The sequence below is a fragment of the Corvus brachyrhynchos genome, unplaced genomic scaffold (assembly GCF_000691975.1).
Source record: "Corvus brachyrhynchos isolate BGI_N302 unplaced genomic scaffold, ASM69197v1 scaffold398, whole genome shotgun sequence".
NCBI classification, from domain to species: Eukaryota; Metazoa; Chordata; class Aves; order Passeriformes; family Corvidae; genus Corvus; species Corvus brachyrhynchos.
Window position 1 is genome coordinate 3,362,005 of NW_008239780.1, and position 22,705 is coordinate 3,384,709.

General features: G+C 40.2%; 1 protein-coding gene across 3 annotated transcripts in view; it reads right to left on the reverse strand.

Moving 5' to 3' along the window:
- The window catches only part of CHRDL1 (chordin like 1), a 35,133-nt gene that overhangs the window by 4,123 nt on the left and 8,305 nt on the right, over nucleotides 1–22,705 (reverse strand). The window contains exons 4-9 of one of the 3 annotated variants that reach the window (XM_017743165.1): nucleotides 10,096–10,238; nucleotides 9,253–9,346; nucleotides 7,107–7,174; nucleotides 6,213–6,387; nucleotides 2,852–3,046; nucleotides 992–1,159 (exon numbers count right to left, since the gene is read on the reverse strand). In XM_017743165.1, coding sequence (XP_017598654.1) covers nucleotides 992–1,159; nucleotides 2,852–3,046; nucleotides 6,213–6,387; nucleotides 7,107–7,174; nucleotides 9,253–9,346; nucleotides 10,096–10,238 — 843 coding nt within the window. Of the gene's footprint in view, nucleotides 1–991; nucleotides 1,160–2,851; nucleotides 3,047–6,212; nucleotides 6,388–7,106; nucleotides 7,175–9,252; nucleotides 9,347–10,095; nucleotides 10,242–22,705 lie in introns of all 3 variants that reach the window. The other 2 variants (XM_017743164.1, XM_017743163.1) reach the window with 2 other exon arrangements.

Here is a 22,705-nt window from a genome sequence, read left to right on the forward strand (position 1 = left end):
CCCATTTTTTTGCTATTCCCCTGTAAATCCTCCTGTGAAATTAGGATTGCAGTGAGTTTGTGAGGGGTGTGAGAATTAGCCAATTCTTTTCCAAAATAGATGAATGCTTCCTTATTATGATTAAATGTAAGATTACAACAGAAGCCAAAAGTTCCAATGTCTTGGAGAAAACCAGTATAATTTTGCAGTCAGATACCATTTTGAGCCAGCAAGCAACATGACTGTCAAATCATTATGAGGCTTTGTGGCTTCTTAAGACACAGGGTAGTTGTGAACCATCCAAAGCCCTGTGATTTCTTTTCTGCTCCCACTTTGGCCTTGGCTTTCTCCTTTAAAGCATCTAGGGATGTATCACTTCCATGTAAAAGGGTGCTCTATGTGAGCACCCTTTTCCTATGAGGAGCATATGCTTTTTGCTTGAAGTAGATAGAGGAGAGAGGATTTTTATGAGGCTGGAGATAATTTTATTACACTGAAAGTTCACAACTTGCAGTAGTGCTTGGGCTTCTGAATGCTTCTCTATTTTGTTCCGATTTTACCAGTTAGTCTAGTAAAAAATACTGTTTCCATCCTTAAAACATTTTTTGCCCATATTCGATATATACCATCATGGGTGTATCATCAGTATGGCAGATAGGGCAGACTGATTTCAGTGGAAAGCTTTTTGGGTCATCCTAAGTAACAGCCTCCAGGCACTTGGTTCAAACCCTACTACCCACTTCTCTGCAATAAATTACACAGAGTAATACTGAAAACCTGTTTGTCATTGTGCTTTTGCTGCCAGTGAAGGGTAGGAGTTAGCAGAACTACAGCTTTGTGTGTTTCTGATGGGTTTTGTACAGAAAAATTAGAGTATGTTGGAAGTGGCTGTAATAGTGATATCCTAAAGAGCCAAAAGAACAGCAGTCTCAAAATCCTTGGATCTGTAAACTGTCCTGGGATGTTAATGGAAGATGATACACTGTTTAAAGAAAGAACTTGCTTAACTCACCTATTCTAATTGTCCACACATGTATTTCTATTTGAGGTGGCTTTTCAATCTCTATTGCAATTTTCCTGATGGTTTCTCCTTCCTCTGTGAAAATGGATTCATAGACAGGAAATGTCTCTTTCCCACAGAAGTAATCCTTGTTGTCAAAGGTTTGACTTGGCACTTCTTCTGTTTAAAAAACAAGAAGGACAGAACACATACTACAGCTATAATCAAGTCCTCCAGAACTTACTTGGCATCAATAGCCAAGCATGGCTAGTTTGAAAGTAGAATGTTCATTTGTATGGCCACACAAATCCATCTCCAGCTGTTAACACAGACAATTAACAGTGCTCTGTTCTGCCAGGTTCTGACAGCCTGTCCATGGTGGCAAGACAGTATTTATATTTCTAATCCAGTCTCCTAAGGAAATGAGCTGTGTGGTCTGGGAGACTCCTCACAATTTTTGAACCTGTTGTCCATGTTTCAAGCACATTTGAAATAGTGTTAGAAATCTCAGGGTAATAAAATAACTAAATTAAAATTGGTGGTTGGTTAGAGTGAAGAGACCCGAATTAATGTTTTGCTGAGGAAAAGAATCTATGAGGTTTGCATTTTGCTTGGCAGCAGCCATGTGGCCAGTGCAAGCCTGAACCACCCACAGTGCACATTATCTCTTGCCCACCTGGTAAAGCTGTAGAACATATAAGCAGAAATTGTAATTATTCTGTTTGCAATTGGAAGCTGGACAGGAATATAAGAGAGATGATACAACTTAGAGGCTCAGACCACTGTTTGTGGAAACACCTAATAATTAATACATCACATATACATGAGACACTTCAGGAAAAGGTTCAGCTTTCTTAAAAACGGGCACATAGGATCTCAAAAAACAAGGCAGTAACTTCCTTTTTGCCATTAATTTTTCTACTGAAGCCTGTTAGCCAGGTTTTGTTGCCTGTTTTACCAATGAAAGCTGTGGATCTCTGCTTCACAAGTATCCAGAAGATCTAGATACACACCTCCTGCCTGCCTACTGCCACTGCACAGTGTTTTTTCCCACTGAGCAAGACTAGCAAGAGAAGATGGGAAGTGTGCATTCTACGAATGTTTCTACATATGGCTGAGCAACTCATTTCCTTAGAACATTTGTGCCCAGTGCATCACCAAACAAACACACAAATGGGTACATAAGGGAACTGTTTAAAAGCACATAAGGGAACTGGACACTCCTTTACCTTTTGTATCACATGAAACATGGCTTGTCATTTGGCAAACCATCAGCAGAATCCTTTTAGCAGATTTTTCACTAGCTGTAGGCATTTATTTTAGTAATGTCTACAGAAGTTTTATCATTAGTGCAGCATAGACACAATGCTAAATCTGTGATGTTAGTATTTACTTTAAGGATTAAGTTATGTAACTGACACCAATCAGAGTTTTGAATCCTTCTGGTACATTTTGAAAAGCAGAAATGATGTTATCTCCATGTGGATTTCCGAAGCTAGAAAAAGGATTTGAAGGTTCTGTGGGCACTCTGGTGGGGGAAGGACAGGAGTCTTTTGGCAGTAATGAACTTTCTGTATACATTTCTGTAGTACTCTTTGGAAATGAGCATCAGGAAGTCATGTTAATAGCAGAGAGAAAGGCAGTGACTGCTCAGAACACGTGCCAGCAGCATGTCCCCAGTGTGAGGAGCAGCAGCAAGAGGAGAGCTGGCCAGGCAGCTCTGCCTGTCTCACACTGAGGCCTCTGCACACACACACAGGAACATGGCACAGCTGCTGCTGTTCACATCGGAGCTTAGTGTGATCCGGAGGCCTGAGCCAAGCCCTTTAACATGCACAGCAAAAAGGTGGTCTGTGATCAACTTTGTTTTACCTGGACAAACTTTACAGCATTTTCCTTCTACTTTCTGAGGGTATTTGCAGGGATATTGTTCTGGACAGTGAATTTTCTTACATTCTTGTTTGGTGATGTTGCAGGTGCACAACACACACTCTACAATTCCAAAGGCCCGGAGATTGGGATGCCAAGATTCACCATGTGAGTATGTTTTGCCATTTGAAACACAAACTGCAAAGGAAAAGAAAAAGAAGAAAAAGTACAGCTGGAAAAGGTATGGTCACTGGCTACCTATCTATAAATATTCATTTGATTCATGCATATTTTAAAGATATGCATACATACTTTAAAGCAGTGTCTCTGTACATCATCTGTGAGCGTCTCAGATCCATTTCTCTGCTTCTTAATTTTAACTTGGAGTTCCTTTACTTAAAATACTCTGAGCCCGTGGTCACCTTTTTCTGAGCAGTTTTGCATTGATTCCAACTCTGCTGATGTCCATTATATTTTGAGGAAAAGAGTGAAGGTGTCTGAGTCAAGTGTCTGACTAGCTCCCCCCTGGTTCATGCATTTCAGTTGTGCATTAACCAGCTTATAAAACTCACTCCTTCCCCTCGTATTCTCAGTCCACACACAGGACACAGCCTGCTACAGTGGCTTTGGCTGCATTTGAATTGAATTTGCAGATGACAGGTTCATGTCATTTGCTACTGAATTCATCTGCACAGCTCCAGCCATTAGCTGAACACAGCCTTTGCAGTGAGAGCAATGCTATCAGCTGAATGGATTAGTGCCACCTGGGCCTTTTATTGCTTTTGCATAAGAGTTTTGCTACGTAGAACACAGAACAAACCACAGAATACTTGCGAAATGAAGTTTAACTCCTTTGCGGAAATATAAATGTCGATAGGTATATAAAGTAATTTGGCTTTTGGAATCACAAGAAAACATTAACATGAAAAGATGCATATGGGACTGAAATCTCATTCCAACAGCTTCTAAGAACTTCAGAATATTTATTCAGCAGAGCCCCTGGGAGTCAGAGAAATACAGCTGACACAAAGAGAGTGGAAAAATCCATGCCTGGTAGAAGCCACTTTGGGTCACCCAGCAGTTGATGGGAATTATATCACTTTACACCATGTTTGCATTTGTCCTATAAATCCTACTTCTTTCTTTTTAAATATTTTATAAACACAAAGAAAAATGCAAACTAATCCTAACAAGGTGAAAGAAAGGGCACCGCCTGATTTCTAAAAGCAACAAAAGTGAAGCTGGGATATGTTGTAAATATTTCCAATTCTTCTAATATGCCATCATTTTTATTAATGTTTTTATTTGTGAAATGTGTTCCTATTTTGCCTGTAACTTTCAAAAGCCATTTAATTTTTATCTGTAATCTGAAATTTATATCTAACTGGTAACAGATGTAACCAACTGGCTTATACTTTACTGAGTTACTGAGATTTATGGGGAGTGTTTTTTGCAATGTCTTTTGTGAGCTTATGCTATCACTTAGCTCATAATTTGTTGCTTTTTAACTCTTTCTTAAGACATGGGGGTTTTTAGAGGTAGGAAACAGTTTTGTTTCTCAAATAAAAGGGAAGTTTTATCTGTATACTTAGAACATGGGAGAAAAAACTATAAATGAAAAAACTGTTAAGTACTCAGCTGCTCAGTAGGCTTCTTACATGCTCAAATAATATGGACCTCTTTTCCCCCAGCCAGATCCTTTATGGACATAAATACTGTCCAAGTTCTCCCTGACAGGGGAAGGGATGATACACGACACTGTGTGGATACATACTCTCTGTCTTTTAAGAGTTGATTAACACAGAAAAATTAAATATATACTCTGAGGTAGCAGATGAAGCCTCTAGCACAAGCCAAATAATGGCAAATAACTTCTGGTTACCCTGTTTTTAGTGCTCTTCATGTTCAGAATGATAAATCTGTATCCACACAACCACGTAGTACTTGCATGTCAGGAGAGCTGTTGTGTGGTCATTTTTTAACTTGTTGAAACGTGTCTCAAGGGACAGGTGCATTAATTAATAAAACACTTGTTAGTTGTGCAGGAACAAAAGAAAACAGTTGGTCAGCATTCCTTTTTCCATCATGGGGATCTCTCAGACACTCTCCAGGCAGTGAGTGAAGTTATACTGCATCCAGAAATATGCTGTTCATCTGTACGTTCTTTATTTGCTGAAACAAGTCAGTTAGAAACTCCTTTGATGATGTCTTCATGTGTGAATTACATGTCAAAGACATTGCACTGCGTGGAGATTCCTGCTCCTAGATTCAGCATAAAACACTGGCATAATCTGAATGCTTTTTCATGCTTGTTCAGGTGGATAACAAAGATCCTATAGCCAACATTCCTTCTGTTAGTTAATACCTCAAAAGATTAGTTGGCCCTAATACAAGGGATTTTAACTCTTTGTGGGTAGTTTCTAAGTGTATGCTGACTGGTATTTGTGGCCCCCTGTGGGAACTGAGCATCCCACCCTTTTTACTGTACAAAACCTGCTGTCCCACTAACTGGTGAACTGGTATTTTCCCTTCCTGTAGTGCATGAGGAATGTGACTTGAATATGGTTTGCCACATGGGCTTAAAATTCTGCTGTCCCCAAAATGTAGCATGTCCTATATTCTATTAGCAGAAGGCCCTAAAGGATTCTTAGAGTAAGATTCATTACATTGGTTAAATTTGCCTCTCTACAGCTCAGGCATCCAGTACAGGCTAATTGCCTACTCTGCCCCTTGTGTTAGTCACAGGGGAGGAAAAGCAACCCTTGCATCCCACTGTATAGGAAACTAGTTTAACGTGAGGGAAGACATGAGACTCTCTTTCATGAGAATAATTTCCTAAGTCTTGGAGGCAGAAAACCTCCTAATACTGTGGCAAAGCTTTATGGTCTGAGATTTGCAGGGCAGTTGAAATATAAGCTGTTTAAAGCTGTGAAAGTTACAAAATAGGAGAGAGTGTAAAGAAAATAACCACAAACAATTTCCTCCAGGACAAGTCACTGTGTGAACAAATTAGTGAATCTAAAGGCATCAAAGGCATCATGGTGTCCTTTGTGGCACAAAGCACCCTGGCAGCCACTGCACGAGCTCTCAGAATTGTGGGGCACAATCCCACAAAGTAACTCAGAGAGCAATACTGCCTTTGCAGAGTGAAATGCACTGTTGTACATGTAGCCAGAATTTATCTCACTCAAGAAGGAATTTCATATCCTCAATAGCTTATTGCTTTTGCCACCCTGATTTGCATTGGATTTCTTAATACCAGTGTGAATTTTCAAGATTCTGCTGTATATTTTGAGAGGTTTTTTGAGCTCTAGGTGATTGATTCCTGACCCAGAGCAATACTGTAAGAAGTGCTTGTCTTTACCTCGTCCATGCTTATGCTTGCTGTTGATGACGATTTGTACTATTGTTCCTGAGGCCTGCTGGGGATCCGTTAGGACTCCACGGTTACTCCTGGCATTGGCAAATCGTGGAATGTTGACTACCTGCCTGGCAGAGCTGGGTGACAGGTCGTAATGGGAGCGATGGTATGAGTGTCTCTGTTTGGGGACAGAAAGAGAGCACAAGAGTAAATGTCTCATTCCAATGGACAAGGGGAATGTGTATTGCTGGACTAAAGTAGTAGTAGTAAGAGGAGGAGTAGTAGTGCATAGCATGTTTTCTAGAGCAAAAACACTGGTTTTTTTCACAGAATCATTTTCCAAAATGCCCATGATCCTGAAGGTTTCATATTACAGCCCCTATTTTATAAGACATGATTCTTCCCACTCATCCAAAGATCTGCTGGTTCATTTATTTAGGTAGTGCCCCTAATGCTTAAAAGCCCTTCAGATTCTCTCCAAATGCTGTTATAAAAATCATCTCTTGAGCAGTAAGTTGTTAATGGATACTTTTAACCACCAAAGACAGTGATGCCCTAAAGTAAATGTGTATGTGAACTGGGAAGCTAGTGTTTGCAATTATTATTTAAAAGCAATTCTTCCTTAGCAAACAAATACTGTCAAATCTTATTCTTATAGAGCATACACAGCAAAAACCAAATCCAGAGACCTCAGGAGCTCCTCCTGACAGTTTCTAATTCAGCATTATTCATGAATTCAGGTTGAGTGAAAGAAACCTATTTTGGGCTAGATTCACAGAACCCAGGATGAGGCAGTAGGTATTTAGCCCATTATCATCCTTTTCTCTTTTTTCCCTGATGTACTGCCATGCACAGCACAGCAAGAAAGTATGTCTTTAAACTGTAGGTCCCACTTACAGCTTCCCTGTTGGCTGGCTGCCGGAAGATGTCTCCGTCAGAATGTTCCCATGATAATTCTCCATCTCCTGTACATGAAGTAGAACAGCATCAGTTAGAGGAGTAACTGTGCAACACCTTGGGAGATACAGAGGGAAAAAGTCTCACCTGGCTTTACAGCTATATTTAGGGTCTAGTCAGTAGCAGAGGAATGAATATGAAAATCAGCAAATTTTAATATTAATATATTTGGCCACGCAGGGAGCAGAAACTGACTCACAGTTTCCTCCCCATGAGCTGTGCTAAATCTTTACAATATTATGTTTAGGTTTGCATTTCATAGAAATCACAGAGGAGAGATAAAAGAGCTTCTGCCATATTGAAAAGGACAAGCTAGATTATGAGATAAATTATCAATTTGACATTTTTAAGTCAGAGCAGTAGACAGGAAAATACATTTAAAAAGCCCTGCATCAGTGCAGACAGTGAGTTGCCTCTGGTACATAATCTGATGTAATCTCACCTCTCATATGGAAATGCTAATGAACTGTTTTCTCATTAGTGACTGTGTCTGAAGCGACTGATTTCTCCAGTGTAAGGCTGGTTTACTGCATAGCTATGTCTGATACTTTGTACTTGGAAAGTCAGATTGATTTTTGTAACTGGAAGAAGCTGGTTTCAAATACAGCTCAAATAACTACCTGGTAACTGACATCATACAATTGACAAGGATTTACTTTAATTAACTGTCAATGTATTACATTTAAAACAGTATATCACTGTATTTCACCCTGGGAACAGGACTATCACTTTGCTTGCTAGAGATCAGGTGGCTTCACAAGTAGTTTGCCTGGCAAAAAGTTTCAAGATTTGTAAAGATACTGTGGAGTAATATGGCAAAGCAGCAAAGAATGAGGAACAATCTCTATGCAAAGGACCACTGCAGAGAGATCCTCATCCTTGTTTTGTCTGAGGTGACATGTTCATGCAGCACAGAGCACTGCCCTCCTGAGAGATCAGCTCAGGTCCTCCTCCATGGTGCCACACATAGGTTAATTACCACTGCATGTCCCCAGGGTAAGCAGCTTTGTCAGCCTGCTGCACTGATGGGACTACACAGCTTCTGTGCAGGACCTCATTCCTTCAAATTGTGCAGGGCTTTCTGCACCCTGCTGCTTTACTAGCACTGATGCACTCTCAAGTACCTTCTTGCTGGCTTAGCCCTCTGCTGCTCAGAGCTTTTGATCCATTTTGTGCACTCAGTCAACTCCTCAGGTCAGGGGCTGTGGGACTATGCTGGTTAGTGTTTTGCAACTCTTAAACCAGAGAGAAAATTATACAACCAACTATATAATACTCCTTATTTTTACCATGCAGTTGTACTGAGTTCAAACAAGCAGAATATCAAAAGAATACAGCAGCACAAAGGTGCAAGCAGGAGAGTTTTTCAAAGCATCCTGGCATCACTGATATCAAGAGTGGCACTTCTGAAAAGTGTAGGTACCTTTAAGTGCCTATCTGCATCTTTGAAAACAGGTCATAGATGCTTAGATACCCTGGGAGTGGTGATTCAAGTGCCATTATACTAACAGTGAGATAAAATTTATCCAGAAATTCTCAGACATTTTGGACTTTTAGACAGACCATTAGGTTTAGACATTCAGAAAGGCTGGGAAGGCCCCTAGAATCAAGTGTCCTGTGTGTACAAGATCTAAAATGCAATTGCTAGTAAAATCCTGAAGTCATATGAGTATTGTCTGACTCATTTATATTGTAGTAATTGCCCTTGCCTCTCAATTGAAATTCTCGTGTCTTGCACAACTTGAGTAGGTCTGGTAACTTGTCAGAAAGAAGCCCATCTTTTATTACAAAGCTTCTCTACCCAGAGTAATGGCAGCTACTTCAATACATCATTTGAAGCCTCAATTTACCTCATTAGGGGGATGCAACTTCATCATCAGTGCATTCTCGCCTTATTTCAATTTAGGAAAACAAAGGTAACAATGTTACCTTGCTGGCACTCACAGGGTAATTTCCCGATGTGCATTGGATTGTAATTACATGGAAAACTTGCAGACAGTGTCCTGAGTGACAGTACTGGTGCACAGACAAGGCTCTGAAAGGGGAAGGAGTAAGCCTGTCCTCCTGTGGCTGTGCTTGAACTTACCTCTGCAAACTGGACAGCAGGACTCCGGAACAGAAACTGGGAAAGAGCAAGTTAATTTGGGACAGGTCTTCAATCCACAGTACACATTTCCTTCCTGCCAGTAAAACACAAAGGGGAATTTAGAAGGAGTTGTCGACTGTCTGGTACTGTATATTCATTTTTTATGGACATGCTTAAATCTGTGTTTACATAAATGCCACTCTATGCAAAAGCAGAATATTAGATTAGAACAGTCTGTTCAGTACTTGTATTAAATTCTTAGTTCATGAAGAATATGATGATGATGATTTTATGAGAGGAAGTACAGAGGTGCCAATAGTCGATACTGAAGAGCTGGTGGGATTGAGAGGGATGTTCTGGTTCAGACACTGTCTCTGAAGAGTCACTGCGTGACTGCTCAAATATACAGGATTTGAATTGTGACATCTCAGGAATGGCTCTGTGGCCCAATGCCAGTTCAGAGCTGTCCACTCCCGGCCTTGGGGCTCTTTACTTATCAGCTCAGTCTAAATGAAATCAGTCATTGGCTTAGTGCTATGTTTTCCAGTTAGGTTGAAGGGAAATATTCTATATATGCCAAGCAGCAACATTTTACCTGCTGCCTCTGCATTGTAAGCTCACTTACAGCAGATGCAGAGTATGCTTTGTGCACTGTGTTTAAGAAGTCATCTGGCATTTGTTTACCAGGTGCTGCACGCTGGCTCTGAGCACTCTCATGAGTTTCAGCATTAATTCTCAGTTCTCAGCCTTTGCTATGTATTGCTTATATTTCAGTGTCACATCTTCTAGAAAGAAGAACTGGAGCATAGACCGAGCAGGGTTCTGTCAAATCATGTTACTTACTGAGCAGCTGCACTGGGCACACTGGTTTGCTTGCCTGTTTTGGAAAAGGCCCTCAGCCACAAACATTTCGCCATGGTGGTAGGTGGTGCCATTGTATTCACAGGATTTCCCGGTGATTTTGCTGCTTACTGAGAAAAGGGAGTCTTCTGGAAACAATGGGAAAGGAACACTTCATGCAAATATTCTTGATAATTCACAATGTCATAAATAAAGGGGAAGAAAATCTCCCCTTCTCCCTCATTTCTCTGTATTATGTAATGACAAGTTTTGTCATGCTGCAAAGTACGAGTGATATACTGCTACCTTGCTGAACTTTGGTAATTCACACTTTGAGATGACTGTTCCAGTTAATCCTAGGATGCTGATGATCAACTGCAATGCCAGCACTAATGGCCCTGCCTCATGCTGCAGTATTTTCCCTTGTTCTGTAGCATTTGGTGTTAGGACAGAGGGGTGTAGTTATGCACCTACTTGTTACATGTACGTGGCTCTTTCATGCTGTAATGTAAAAGGCATTCTGTGCATACACACAGAATCCCACTATCAATAGCTCTGTTCTAGCAGGGTTTCCCACTTCTTAGTACTGGGTACTGATTTTTTTTTTTTTTTTTAATGATTTCTAGTATTGCAGCCCAGAGAAGACTTAATTGCAGGTTAGCAAGTTGTGCCACAGGGCATGCATGATTCCATGCCATGCACAGGCACAAACCCTCTGGTAGAGGAGCAGCAATACTGATGATGGGACTGCCAGACTAAAGCTATGTACTAAGCAAGTGTTTGTTCCTAGTGGCCTTCACAATTCATTGCTGCTGTTGTTTGCAAAATGGGCAAAACTCGTCAAACGCAGATGCCAAAAGCTAGCCAAAAGTTGATTTTTCTCTGACATGCATTTTAATGTCAGAGGTGCAACTGAGTGAACTTTGTTTGCAGAACTTGGTGCATATGACAAAGTGCATGTGATAGCAGTGTCAATTCAACTCTGAAACCTCCTGCTTCAACTCAGTATCATATTGAGTTCTGCACCACAGGGGTTAAATGTTTTTCTGAGACATAAAGCTATCCATACCTTATGCTAAAATATCCTCTAGATTATTTAGCTGTTAGCAGTTGATAAACTCTGCAAAGGGATTACACTTTACCCATGAAATGCAAGTTACCTGATATTGCTTGGGCAGTGAACCTGGCACTGCATACTTACATTCACATGACTTTAGCATCTCAGCATGGGAAAAGACATTTCAAACAAGGGCTCTGTGGAAGTAACAGTGGAGTGTTTGTTCTCTGGAACCCAAATCACTGCAAATTTCTAGGAATGCAGCTGAAATTTCAATCAGTGGGTTTGGGCTTTCATGTAAAAGAAACCTGACCTGAAAATTCAGGTTTTGCTACACTCCCTTTCATTACCTATCAGATAAAACCAGAGATATTTTTTTGTGAAATCATGACACCACAGAATGTACATTTTTCAGCTGTGAGCTCAAGTGAAAGAGCAGTTTTCTGCTGGCATGCACTGGCATGAAACACTGTCATTTAGTTTTCCATAAAAGCATACATTAATTACATTGGTCCATCAAATATTAATATTTTAAATGGTAAATGTCAAATCTGTCTGTATACATGTACTACAGTATTTAAAAGTGTATGGGCTCAGCAAAGTCCATTCTGTAGGAGACTGGCAGAAGTCAGCTAGCTAGGGTTCCTTGCCTGACATTTCATTGCCTGACACACTTGGTGTTCACACTTCCACCTTTGAAGCACTGGATACATCATTAGTTCAGTGCAATCAAGAGAGTCTAATGATACCTTTCCAAAATCTTATAAAGAGTACAGAGCCCTGACAACACCTGTGTTTGGCATAGAAGTGCATTGCTTTCAGCACTTTCTGTATGGCTTGCTAGTAATGCACAGTCTGAAATGGAAAGATGTATGCTCTAATTAAGACATCCTTTGAAAGTCATCAGCAAAAGATTCAGTTGACAAATTCAGCTACTATTTAGGCACAAATATTGGAAAACATGGATGAAGAGACTTCTTAGGACTGTGCTGCCTCCCAAAACTTAAATCTCCTTCTTGGGCTTTCTGAGAGACATCTCACGGAAAGCAGGAGGAAAGACCGACAAACCTTTTGTTATGTCCTTGCCCCTTGGGCAACTGGAAGAGCAGAAGAACTGGAAAGAAATGAAAATGGAAGGAGAAGTGAAAGGATAACATAGATGGTGCTTGACCGGATACAAGGCCCTGTTCACACAGCCTCTGCAGGATATTGCTGTGCCCATGTGGGATGCCTGTCCAAAAGTAGTGTGTGGCTTGTGGTCTGACATTTGCAAAGACCAATACCTGAATGACTCACCATGACTCTTCAGAGTGTTGGATGAAGAGAGTAAATTTTACTGCAGATTTACCTTGGTATATGCCACAATACTCAGATCTGTAGGAAATTACCAGATGCCCTTAAACTGTGGCTTCTAAATCAGGAAGGAGGATGGTGAAACTTTTATTGCTTGTAAAATGATGGCAGAGAGTTGCACTATGTAGTTGTTTTCATCTGTTTCTTTTAATTGATCACAGAGTTGGGCCTGTAACAGCTAAATCATAACATGCAGCCCAAAAACATGTACATCTGCCTGTCTGGAATATGGGATGAAATTCTATGGCTATTTTAAACCAGAGAATCACAGGATCATTAAGGTTGGAAAGGACCTTTAAGATCATCAAGTCCAACTGTCAACCTAGTACCACCACCATGTTCACCACTAAACCATGTCCTCAAGTGCCATAGCCACACATTTTTTGAACACTTCCAGGGATCAGGACGCCACCACTTCCCTGGGCAATCTGCTCCAATGCTTCACAACTCTGTCTGTTGAAACATTTTAAACACATCTAACGTAAACCTGCCCTGGTGCAACTTGAGGCCATTTCTGCACATCCTGCCACTTGTTACCTGGGAGATGAGACTGACACCCACCTCACTACAACCTGCTTTCAGGGAGTTGAAGTCTTATTTGATGAAATAATTTTAAGAAAAGTCAGTTTCAATTACAGAACCTAAGACCGTGGTTTAAGTCCTATGCTGCACAAACCTGTCCATATGATCATCTGTTAGCACATTAAGTGACTGGACATATTTCATTATTGCACAGTTAGGTCTAGAAGAGGTTTTCAGATCAAGACCACATTACTTGTTATTGCAAAAAAATATATAGTCATATATTGGAGATGGCATATTGGAGAGCACAACTGATCCTCTCCAAACACAGTATTTGCCTGGAGCTGCAAGGAAGATTTGTTTATATTCTGTGTCCAAATATAATTTGTCTGGTGCAGTTTCTCTCTCTCTAACTTTGCTGGTGTGTGACTGACTTTCTTCAACTCGGACTTGGTTTCTTTCTAATGCTTTTTAAATTATGGCTAATTAGAGGAGTTCAGACTCCCCCATGATATCATATTCTCCTGTAGAATGTGAAATCAGAGTCATTGTGGTTTGTTTTAATAAGTGCCACGTTTGAGCTTTGAAAAATCTTGTCATTAATATTGATATCAGCATACATTATTCTGTGCCTCAGTGAAGACTTGTTAGAATCAGATTAATTAACTGCAAATGTACTGCATTGCTCAAAGCTCTATTTGTAAACCTTGCTTCCTAATCAGGATTGTTCTCTAAGCTTTATCTGGCATTTTAATGGTGCTGACTAACATTGCTTTAATTAGCTGCCTCTGTAAAGTACCAGGCAAACCATCTGTGTGAATCCTTTCAATTAACTGGGTTCAATCTGAGCTTTTTTTTTCTGGCATTCTTAGCATGTCAGTGGAAGCAACATACAACGTAAAGACATTATAGCATCAATTGAAGAGGAATTATCTCTGTTTCTGTGGTTGGCATTTATTCTCTAAGGGCTCAGACTTCCATATAGAAGTTGAGAGGCCATGCTTACATTTGCCTACAACTTTAGTGTGGTCAAGATAAGACCATGAGTCTGCAATATGGATAGCAGTGATTTATCACCAACATTAGCATGAGGTAATGGCAGGGGCCAAGATGTACAACCTGGGCTTCACATGACCTGATATCGATTTGAATTTATCCTGTAAGTAACTTCAGAGGTTAAACCTGGCTGAAAATATCCTTCAGATTTTAAAAACATACCACAGAATACAACTGTATCAAAAATTCATTAGCTTCAAAAGAATTATTTTATAAAAAGGAACTGGAGACTATGATGGCTATACCTGAATCCTTATATCCAAATATTTCTCTTTTCCAAACACGGGATTCTGTCCAGCTTCTTTTGTTTGCCTGGGCTGTTTTTCACTGATGTCTCATACACGCAAGGTAAGTTCCAGCCTCGATGAAGCCAATTCCAGCCAAGGATTCAGCCAATGTATGTGCTTGAATGCTTTTTAGAAATTGATGCTTGTACTGTGAGGAACTGCTGATGTATAAAAACAGGCTTTGTATCAACTAAGAACTGTAGTACACCTCAATGTGAAAGTTCACTATGAACTAGAAGTGCATACAGGTATAGTTCACAGATTCCATTAATTGTGGTTCATTTGACAGAGCATGTGAAGAAACAATATGGCAAAAAGTTTGCCATGAAGGGATGCTACCTCAGTGTGAACTGCAGCGCCAATGCTTTCCTGATAGTCTGACAAAAAAGTGTTAGATATGAATTTCATAAACCATAGACATTATATGGAAATTTTCTGGTTCAGTGGAATCTGCTCCAATTACACATTTTTTCATGGAAGCCTGTTGGGTTCCTGATGGTCTGCCCATGACTTGAGGTGTCCAAGGGCCAAGGTTTGAGGAAGAGTCAAAAATGTACATATACCCGGCCTTCCTGGCTTCTGGAGCTTTCCAGCCTTCTGGGAGAAACAGATGCTGTGTCACATGGATGACAGTTTTGGAAACATCATCTTTTCAGCTTTTTATGTTTACAATTCTATTCCTTCCTGGATTGTTATAAAAACTTGGTCCTGAGATGTTTTACCCTTACTTGGATGTGAAGTAGAAGAGCATCAGTTATTTGCAACTAATCCCTTGAATAGCTTAGGCAAATTCCATGGGCAGTTCCCGGTGTTTGAAACAGTGGTAACTTCTGCAAAAGTATTTATGTGCAGAGAGGGAAAAGCAGTAACCAGCTATGAGCAATCTAGCCTTTTGGGAAATGGGAGCTGATTTATTTGAGAAATGGCTTTAGGATCCAGTCTTAACTACAATCAATTAAGCATTGAACTTGGATCCTTCTGGATAAAGACAAGAGGTGTAGGTATAATTACTAACAGACAATTTAGGACGCTACCTAACATACTGCTAAAACCACGTCAGAATCAGTACAGTCATGCCATGATAATCAGTGAAGCATTTATGATGTGACATCTGAAAGACAAGAAAATCAGCTGCTTATGGGCAGTCCTTGCCAGTGGGGACAGCGAGACCTCTTGGCTTTCTGACAGCCGTGCTGAGTTGTATTGACCTGCAGTCAGTAGCAGGTTGAAGTGAGTGTACTCCTGAAATGGAGACTGCACACGTTGGCCAAGAAAGGTGCAGGCAAAGCTCATGCTAGTCATAACCCTCAGCAGGATCTGCTGGGACCCTGTACAGCCCCTCAGGAAGGGTCTGTGGGGTTTTATTGCATCTCTATGAGGCGCTTTCTCGTACAATATTCTGTCCATTTGTGTTAGTACTTAACACTCTCACTATTGCTTATTTTAGTATCAGAACATCTGGCAAAGAACATTTTTAAAAAATTCTACAGACTCTTGGCTTGCTGACTTAGAAACTATTTTTGAACTGCAACATTCAGAATCACCTAGTGTCATTTACTGAAAAAGATAGGCTTTTAATGTCCAGCAGAAAGACTGGGTGCCCAGCCTGGCTTGGGTTTTACGGTTTGTCTATTTTATTAACCACCCTTATAAAAACAATCAAGTGCTAAACAGTATGAAATTAATCAGAAGGTCTAATGCCTTAAGAAACTTACCATACTGGGAACTGTTTTGCAGATAGTCTGTTTTTTTTTAAAGCAGACAGATGATAGATTATGAATTTGAATCCAGAGAGGATTTTATTAAACATGTTTTCTGAATCAACACAGAGCATAAGCATGTACAGACCAAGAGACTGAGGATTGTTTTGGAACTGTATTCACTAGAGAAGCAATTGGATTCTGCTCTAACTCCAGGACAACTGCTTGCACTGACATCTCTTCTGCACATTTCTTTGTATTCTCAGTGAGTTTTGCTACTTAATGTACACAATTGAAAGTGTCAGTTTAGTTGCAGTGCAGACTCTAAGCTCCCTAGGCTGTATCCTGGTGCAGGAAACTGTCTTTGGACACCAGCTGACTGGTGATGTCACATGCTGCTTTCTGTACATCTCAAGTTGTAACAGCATAATGCAAGGCTGCATTACTTTCCTTGTAACTTAAAATTTGCCTAAGAATTATGAGTTACCTATTCAGAAGGCACACATAAAGAGCCATTATGAAATAAAGCACAATTCTTGGAAATGTGCAGACCACAAGCATTTCTAATGCCAGAGGGGAACAGGACTAGAGTATCAAAGTACTTCTTCCTTCTTTGCTTATCGAAAATTCCATGAAACCTGAATCAACTTAGGCACACACATGGCCCAACAAAAGTGGGCAATACTTTGATGACCTGACATCTGCTTTTGCAAAACTCTTTGTTGAGGTAGAACTTGCACATACCCCTAGGTCTCTGTGTTAAAAAAATATAGTTAATTCTCCTCTTTCATGGAGTCCAGGTCTTTTCCTAGAAACAGACTATTCCGTAGGATAATGTACATGTAGAAAATATAGGGATGATTTTTGCATACCAAGTGGTTTTCATAGCAATGTTAAAGGCTACAAAATAGGCTCCATGCTCCACTGCAAAAGCTTCATTCCAGGAGGCCCCAAAATACTACTACCTGAAGTAGTCTGGAATAACAGTAATGAGATAAGTTATTCATGTGCAAATTCTAAATGGGAAATGGATTCAAACTGAAAGAGAGTAGGTTTAGATTAAATATTAGGAAGAAATTAATTACTGTGAGGGTGGTAAAACCCTGGCACTGCTTGCCCAGAGAAGCTGTGGCTGCCCTATCCCTGTGACTGTTCAAGGCCAGGCTGGACAGATCTTTGTGCAACCCGGTCTAGTGGAAGGGATTGGAACTGGAAGACCTTTAAGCTTCCTTCTAGCCCAAACCATTCTATGATTGTATGAATTTACTTTTCTAGTTACTTTTGATTGCACAGACAGTTGAAACATGTTTGGATCCTCTGTCAGCCTGAAGGTCAAGAGGAAAACACAGAGTAAGTCTAAGTACTTCAAAATTCACTTTGTGAGGGGACCAGGGCTGAACTCCTCTCTCCATCTTTTAAAATGCTGTATGCCTCTTCTGGTTGCTGGAACAGCCACTTTGACAGCTAGATAAGCATGTAAAGATGTTAACAGTTGTTGAGCTGCTCTGAGTAACAATGTCTGAACTAGCCTTCTTTCACCTATGGAAACAGAGCTCTGAAAAAGTGGTAATGAGTCCTTTGACTTCTCCAGCCTTGGTGATGTGTTCCAAAGGGTTCAGCCAAAGCTCTCCCCAGCCCTGGAGAAATCTAAGTGCTAGTAAAAGATTCCAAGTAAAAGATAAAGAAGCCTGCCTCCAGGCAAAAATCCTCTATGTTAGGCTCTTCCCTCTCCTACATACAAGACAATAGAATATGGCTGTTGTATATAAGGAACAGCTATTCAGTATGAGACATATTTGGAACGGAGGAATAAATATGTGTTGATAATCTGATCCTTAAAAATTCAAAACAGAGTGGTCTAAGACTTAAAAGAGGTGAGGGAAGCATCCTGCAGAGATTATGCATCTTTCTAGGAGAGTGACAGTGAGATTTTGATCATAGTTATGTTGAATAAATCTGGAAAAACTCTGTTGATTGAACTAACCCTGGTGCTATGTGTACAAACCAAACCATATTTTTAAAATATTCCTTAAAAAAAGATCTTCATGTTTATATGGAAAAAAGATCACATAAATTATACTCTTCTGTGTTTATGCAGTGCATTTCATGCAGAAATAGTAGTACTTTATATAACACAGAGCACTTGCCTATTTTCCTGCAGTTCCAGTGAAACTAAGATACAGTAACAGCAGTTGGTTTGCTTTGTACTCAGAGATCCAATTAATGTTTGTCTGCTGACCCATTTGTACCAGAAAGGCCAGTGCAAAGAAGCAGATAGCTGGCTCATTCTGCTGCTGTGGTTCACATCCCCAAAAAGACCTTCAGTGCAGGAAACGTTCTGTGACCATATTTTGGCCACTTGGGTATGAGGTGCTATGCTGGGGTTACTTGGTGAGAGGGGCCAAATGCAGAGGTGCTAAAGAAAAGAGAGTAGACAGGGAATCTCTGTCTTACAGGCAGTGAGGGACATTGTGGAGCACAAGTTTCATGGTGACCTGGAATAAAATATGCTCTGTTTTTTCCAGAAATTTTCCCATCTACCAAACTTTCCTCAGTATCTGTAAAAGCCTCTTGCATACCTTTGCCTCAAAAAGGCAGGAAACCTGTCAGCACCATCAACTCAGTTCTATGTATTCTGGACTTGCTCCTAGTGCAGCTTCAGGGCTGGATATCTAAACTGAGCCCAGAGAGCCAGCAGCACATGGGGAACAAACTGCTATTGCAAACTGGCTGTTTCAAGGTCAAAACCACCAGCTGCTGAAAGGAGACATTTTTTTACAGTGGTAAAAAAGTTTTTACTACTGTCACATCAGGTAGGGTAAAACGCAAATATTCTAGAGCTACTTCATCACCAGGACTAGGTCTTGATTCATCATCTCATAAAAATACAGGAACCTCAGATAAGAAAACCTCTTACACTGTTTCAGTGCAGGGTTATCTTCTAGGGGTCAACTAGGACTATTTTAAACAACTTTTGTGGCTGGAGGTCCTTGGGGATTTGTAGCACAGCATAAGAGACCAAATGGATTTCTTTCCTATTAAAAATTCTTTTTTTAAATTTCTTCCCTCTAATTTTGTTTCCACTCTACACAAATGTGTCACCTCAAGGTCTGATCTGAAGTCCATTGAACTAAATAGATTTGGAACCTGGCCCAAACACCTACTCTGTGTGGCGCAGCAAAGAGGCAGTTTCCCCTTTCATCTTCTGTCTCGTATTTCTACCATATTCCTTAGTATTTCTAGAGAGAGAAAGTCAGTAGTCAGTCATAGTCAGTAACTGCATCTGTTCTCATAGAAGACTGAGTCCAAAAACTATCAAAGTTAATAGAAATCTGTTAATTGACTACAGTAGAATGTGGATCAAGCTTCGGTCCGTGTGCATTTAGCCTTTTCCCTCAGTCATGCATCACAATCCAAATTATTACAAATCTGTGATTTAAAGAAACATAGATGATGTGTGAAGGTTCCTTTAAAAAACAACCAAAGCTGTGCAATGAAGTCGTCTTTAGAGTAGTGGTGGAGGCTGACAATAAATGTGGATGGAAAAGTTGTGCACTATCCAAAAACTGCAAACACAAGCTCTAAACAAAATCCATATGTGCCTCTTGGAGGTGCAGGTGTCAACGATATTAAGCCACAAAATGCTTTACATCAAAATAACTTCAAGGACCAGGTTAAGCTCTAAAAACTCCAGGGTAATTCAGAGTTAATCACCACAGCTAGTCTTTAATATGGTCAGATGGCAGAAAGTGTATGAAATTCATTGCTTGAAGGAACTACTAGCACCTTATCTAGACACTCTGAACTTCCATACAGATTCAAGGCAAAGATGTAGTTTCAGTTTAAACATTCAAAAGGCTGTTGGTTGTGTTTTAGCTTTCTAGGGCTAAGTCAAGCTCTTCACATTATTTTAATATATTTTCTGCAGCTTAATTTCCTGTGTTTTCTTTTATAGTTGCATAAAAAATTGCCCATCAATTGCCCAGCAACTCTGAAGGACTCATAAAACACTTTCTAGGTTGCTCTACTTTAATTCCTGCTCTCAAGTTAAACGATTATATGAATCCACCAATCACTCCCCTGCCAAGGAAACAAATTAAATGAAGCTTTGGTGTATTCTGAGTCCTCTCTGAAGCCTCTTTGAAGGTCTTGGAAGTTATCTTGGAAAAATTCTGAGCAGCTTATCCTATCCTATCATGTCAGTCCAAAGAATGGAAGTTTTGTCACCCATGTGGGAAGATATGTATTCTTTCAATGCATTTTGGATGCTGATATACAGATAGACTTTTTTTGAATTTTTATGGTCAAAAAAGCAGAATGGAAACAAGTGATAACCTCAATCTGGTTGTGATAGCAAACATTCCTTGTGAAGGTAGTGACAAAGGCAAATCACAAACCAATACAAATTATCTAAGAACACATCAATAGGAAAGAATTAGACATCTCCTTGGAATGCCTATGCCATTATATTTCTAAACCAAATTTACTTCCAAATAAATACTTAATTTGAACTATCTGACAACTACCCGTTGTTAGGACTCTCACTTGCTGATGTGAGAAGGATAGATGGTAGCAAGAAGAGTTGCATAGAGAATGGAAGAGCTGGGCACAGTATGCCTTCCTCCATCCCAAAAATGTTTGTGAATGGAAGGGTAAGAAGACTAGAACTGAGAGCCTGGGAGCTCTGGTGTGTGAGCTGGGTAGGACCCAAAGCCTCTTCACCAAATGGTTTTATGTACATTCTGCAATGGAAAAATCACCAGAGCATTCCAACAGTCAGGGTTGAAGATTTTGGTTGTAATTCAGTGCGAGATGCGCTGCACTACACACACGTTCTGTATCTACTTATAAAATGTCTGTCAGGTCAACAGGTGCTGTACGTGCCCTGCACCTTGTAAGGCTGAATCTTTATCTACACTGCAGAGTGCAGGGTGTCACCTGGACTAGCTCAGTTACTGAGTGAAGGTAGCACTGAGCTCATGGCAGGCACATTTTTCCTGCTTCTTCAGCAAGTTTTGCAGTGCAGTGAGTTGCATGCTGTCCCAGTATCTAAAATAGCTAGTTCAAAGATTCAGGTATTACTGACTCATGCTGCAGTCTACCCTGCAGACAGAGCCTCACTTATTTTTAGGTGATGTTCTCAGACCACTGTTGTGAGACGCCTCATCTGGTCCATCTTTAGACCAGCTATGTATATAGGTACCACCTGGCATTTCTGTATCTAAAGAAGAACAAAAGTACATCAGAAAAGTGGTTTGAATTTGATAAAGAAAAACCATAGTACCAAAGGAGCTTAAATTTAAACATGTTACTAATAATGAATGTTCTTGGAAGGCAGTGTGTTTAGTCGGGGCAGCAAGCTTAAAAAACACTGGAGCCAGATGGGCTGATTCATACATCAGCGTGCAGCCTTATCTGCTAAGAAATCAAACCAGCAAGTGGAATGTGGAAAACTGTTCTAAATCCTGCAATTGTCAATCTTTGCTTCTGATGTAAGCTTTTCTTAGGTTTACACGTTTGATCTTCAACTAGACTCTAAATGCTTTGATTCATAATTGTTGAATGTAGAAATGATACAATTTACAATAGATGTTCCAGCTTTAAAGGCACTGTCCATAGAAGTGCCATAAATGACAGCTAAATGCTCAAAGAACTTGTACATGAAGTTTATTTTCATGACAGGAGTCAGAAGCTCTGAGGTCCACTCTAGGTAAAGAGCTGATCCAGATCTAAAAATGACAGTGAATTCTCTCCCTGACTACAAATCACCTCCCCTCTGATGATGCCCGGAGCATACTGAGGTGGAAGGAGGGAGACCAAGCTCAGAAGCATGTGATGTCCTTTGGGTCTCACTGATGTGCAAAAAGAGTCCCAATTCATGTGACCCTAGTATTTTTGCTTACGTATGTGTGGTGGTAAGAATACAATTCAGATGGTAAACTACTTTTCAGAGGTTCAAAAGGAAGGAATATCTAGATCTTTATAAGACACAAGGTCTGGAATTTGCCAATGCTAGAAAGAATAGGTTTAAAAAAAAAGAAAAGTTAACAGTGAATCTATGGTAGAAGCTGGTGAACCACTGATGAAAGTAGAAGATGCTTCATAACATATGTCTAAAAACTACTTAAGATTCATGGTATCTGGTTCCAGGGAGACAGGATACAAACACTGCATCTCTTTGTGTCAGCAAGTCCAGTGTCGCTATGGATGTAGGAGACATTAATTCCAGGGGGAGAGCAGTGCCAACTTTTCTCAAAGGAATCCCTTCAACAGGTCCTCCACTTAGGTAGCTAAGAAGTTCAGCATCCAATGAAAGTTGCTGCCTCCTGGCATTACCTCTACTTCATTAAATAACAAGGCAGTGATTTGGGCAGTTACACCCTACAAGGCCTGTAGAGAGGCAAGAGAAGAGCCTCAGGTCACTCTGACTAGCACTACTCATTTCTATAATGCAGCTTGAGAAATGGAGGGGAAACATATGTAACAGAATATAATGAGCATTTATGAGAATAATTCACATGGATGGCCAATGGCCAAAGCTCTCACACATTCCATTAAAAAATAACCAGGAAAACTAGAGAAGTGAATTTCCTGCATATCATGGCATGTTGCACAAAAGACATTGTATGCCAGACACA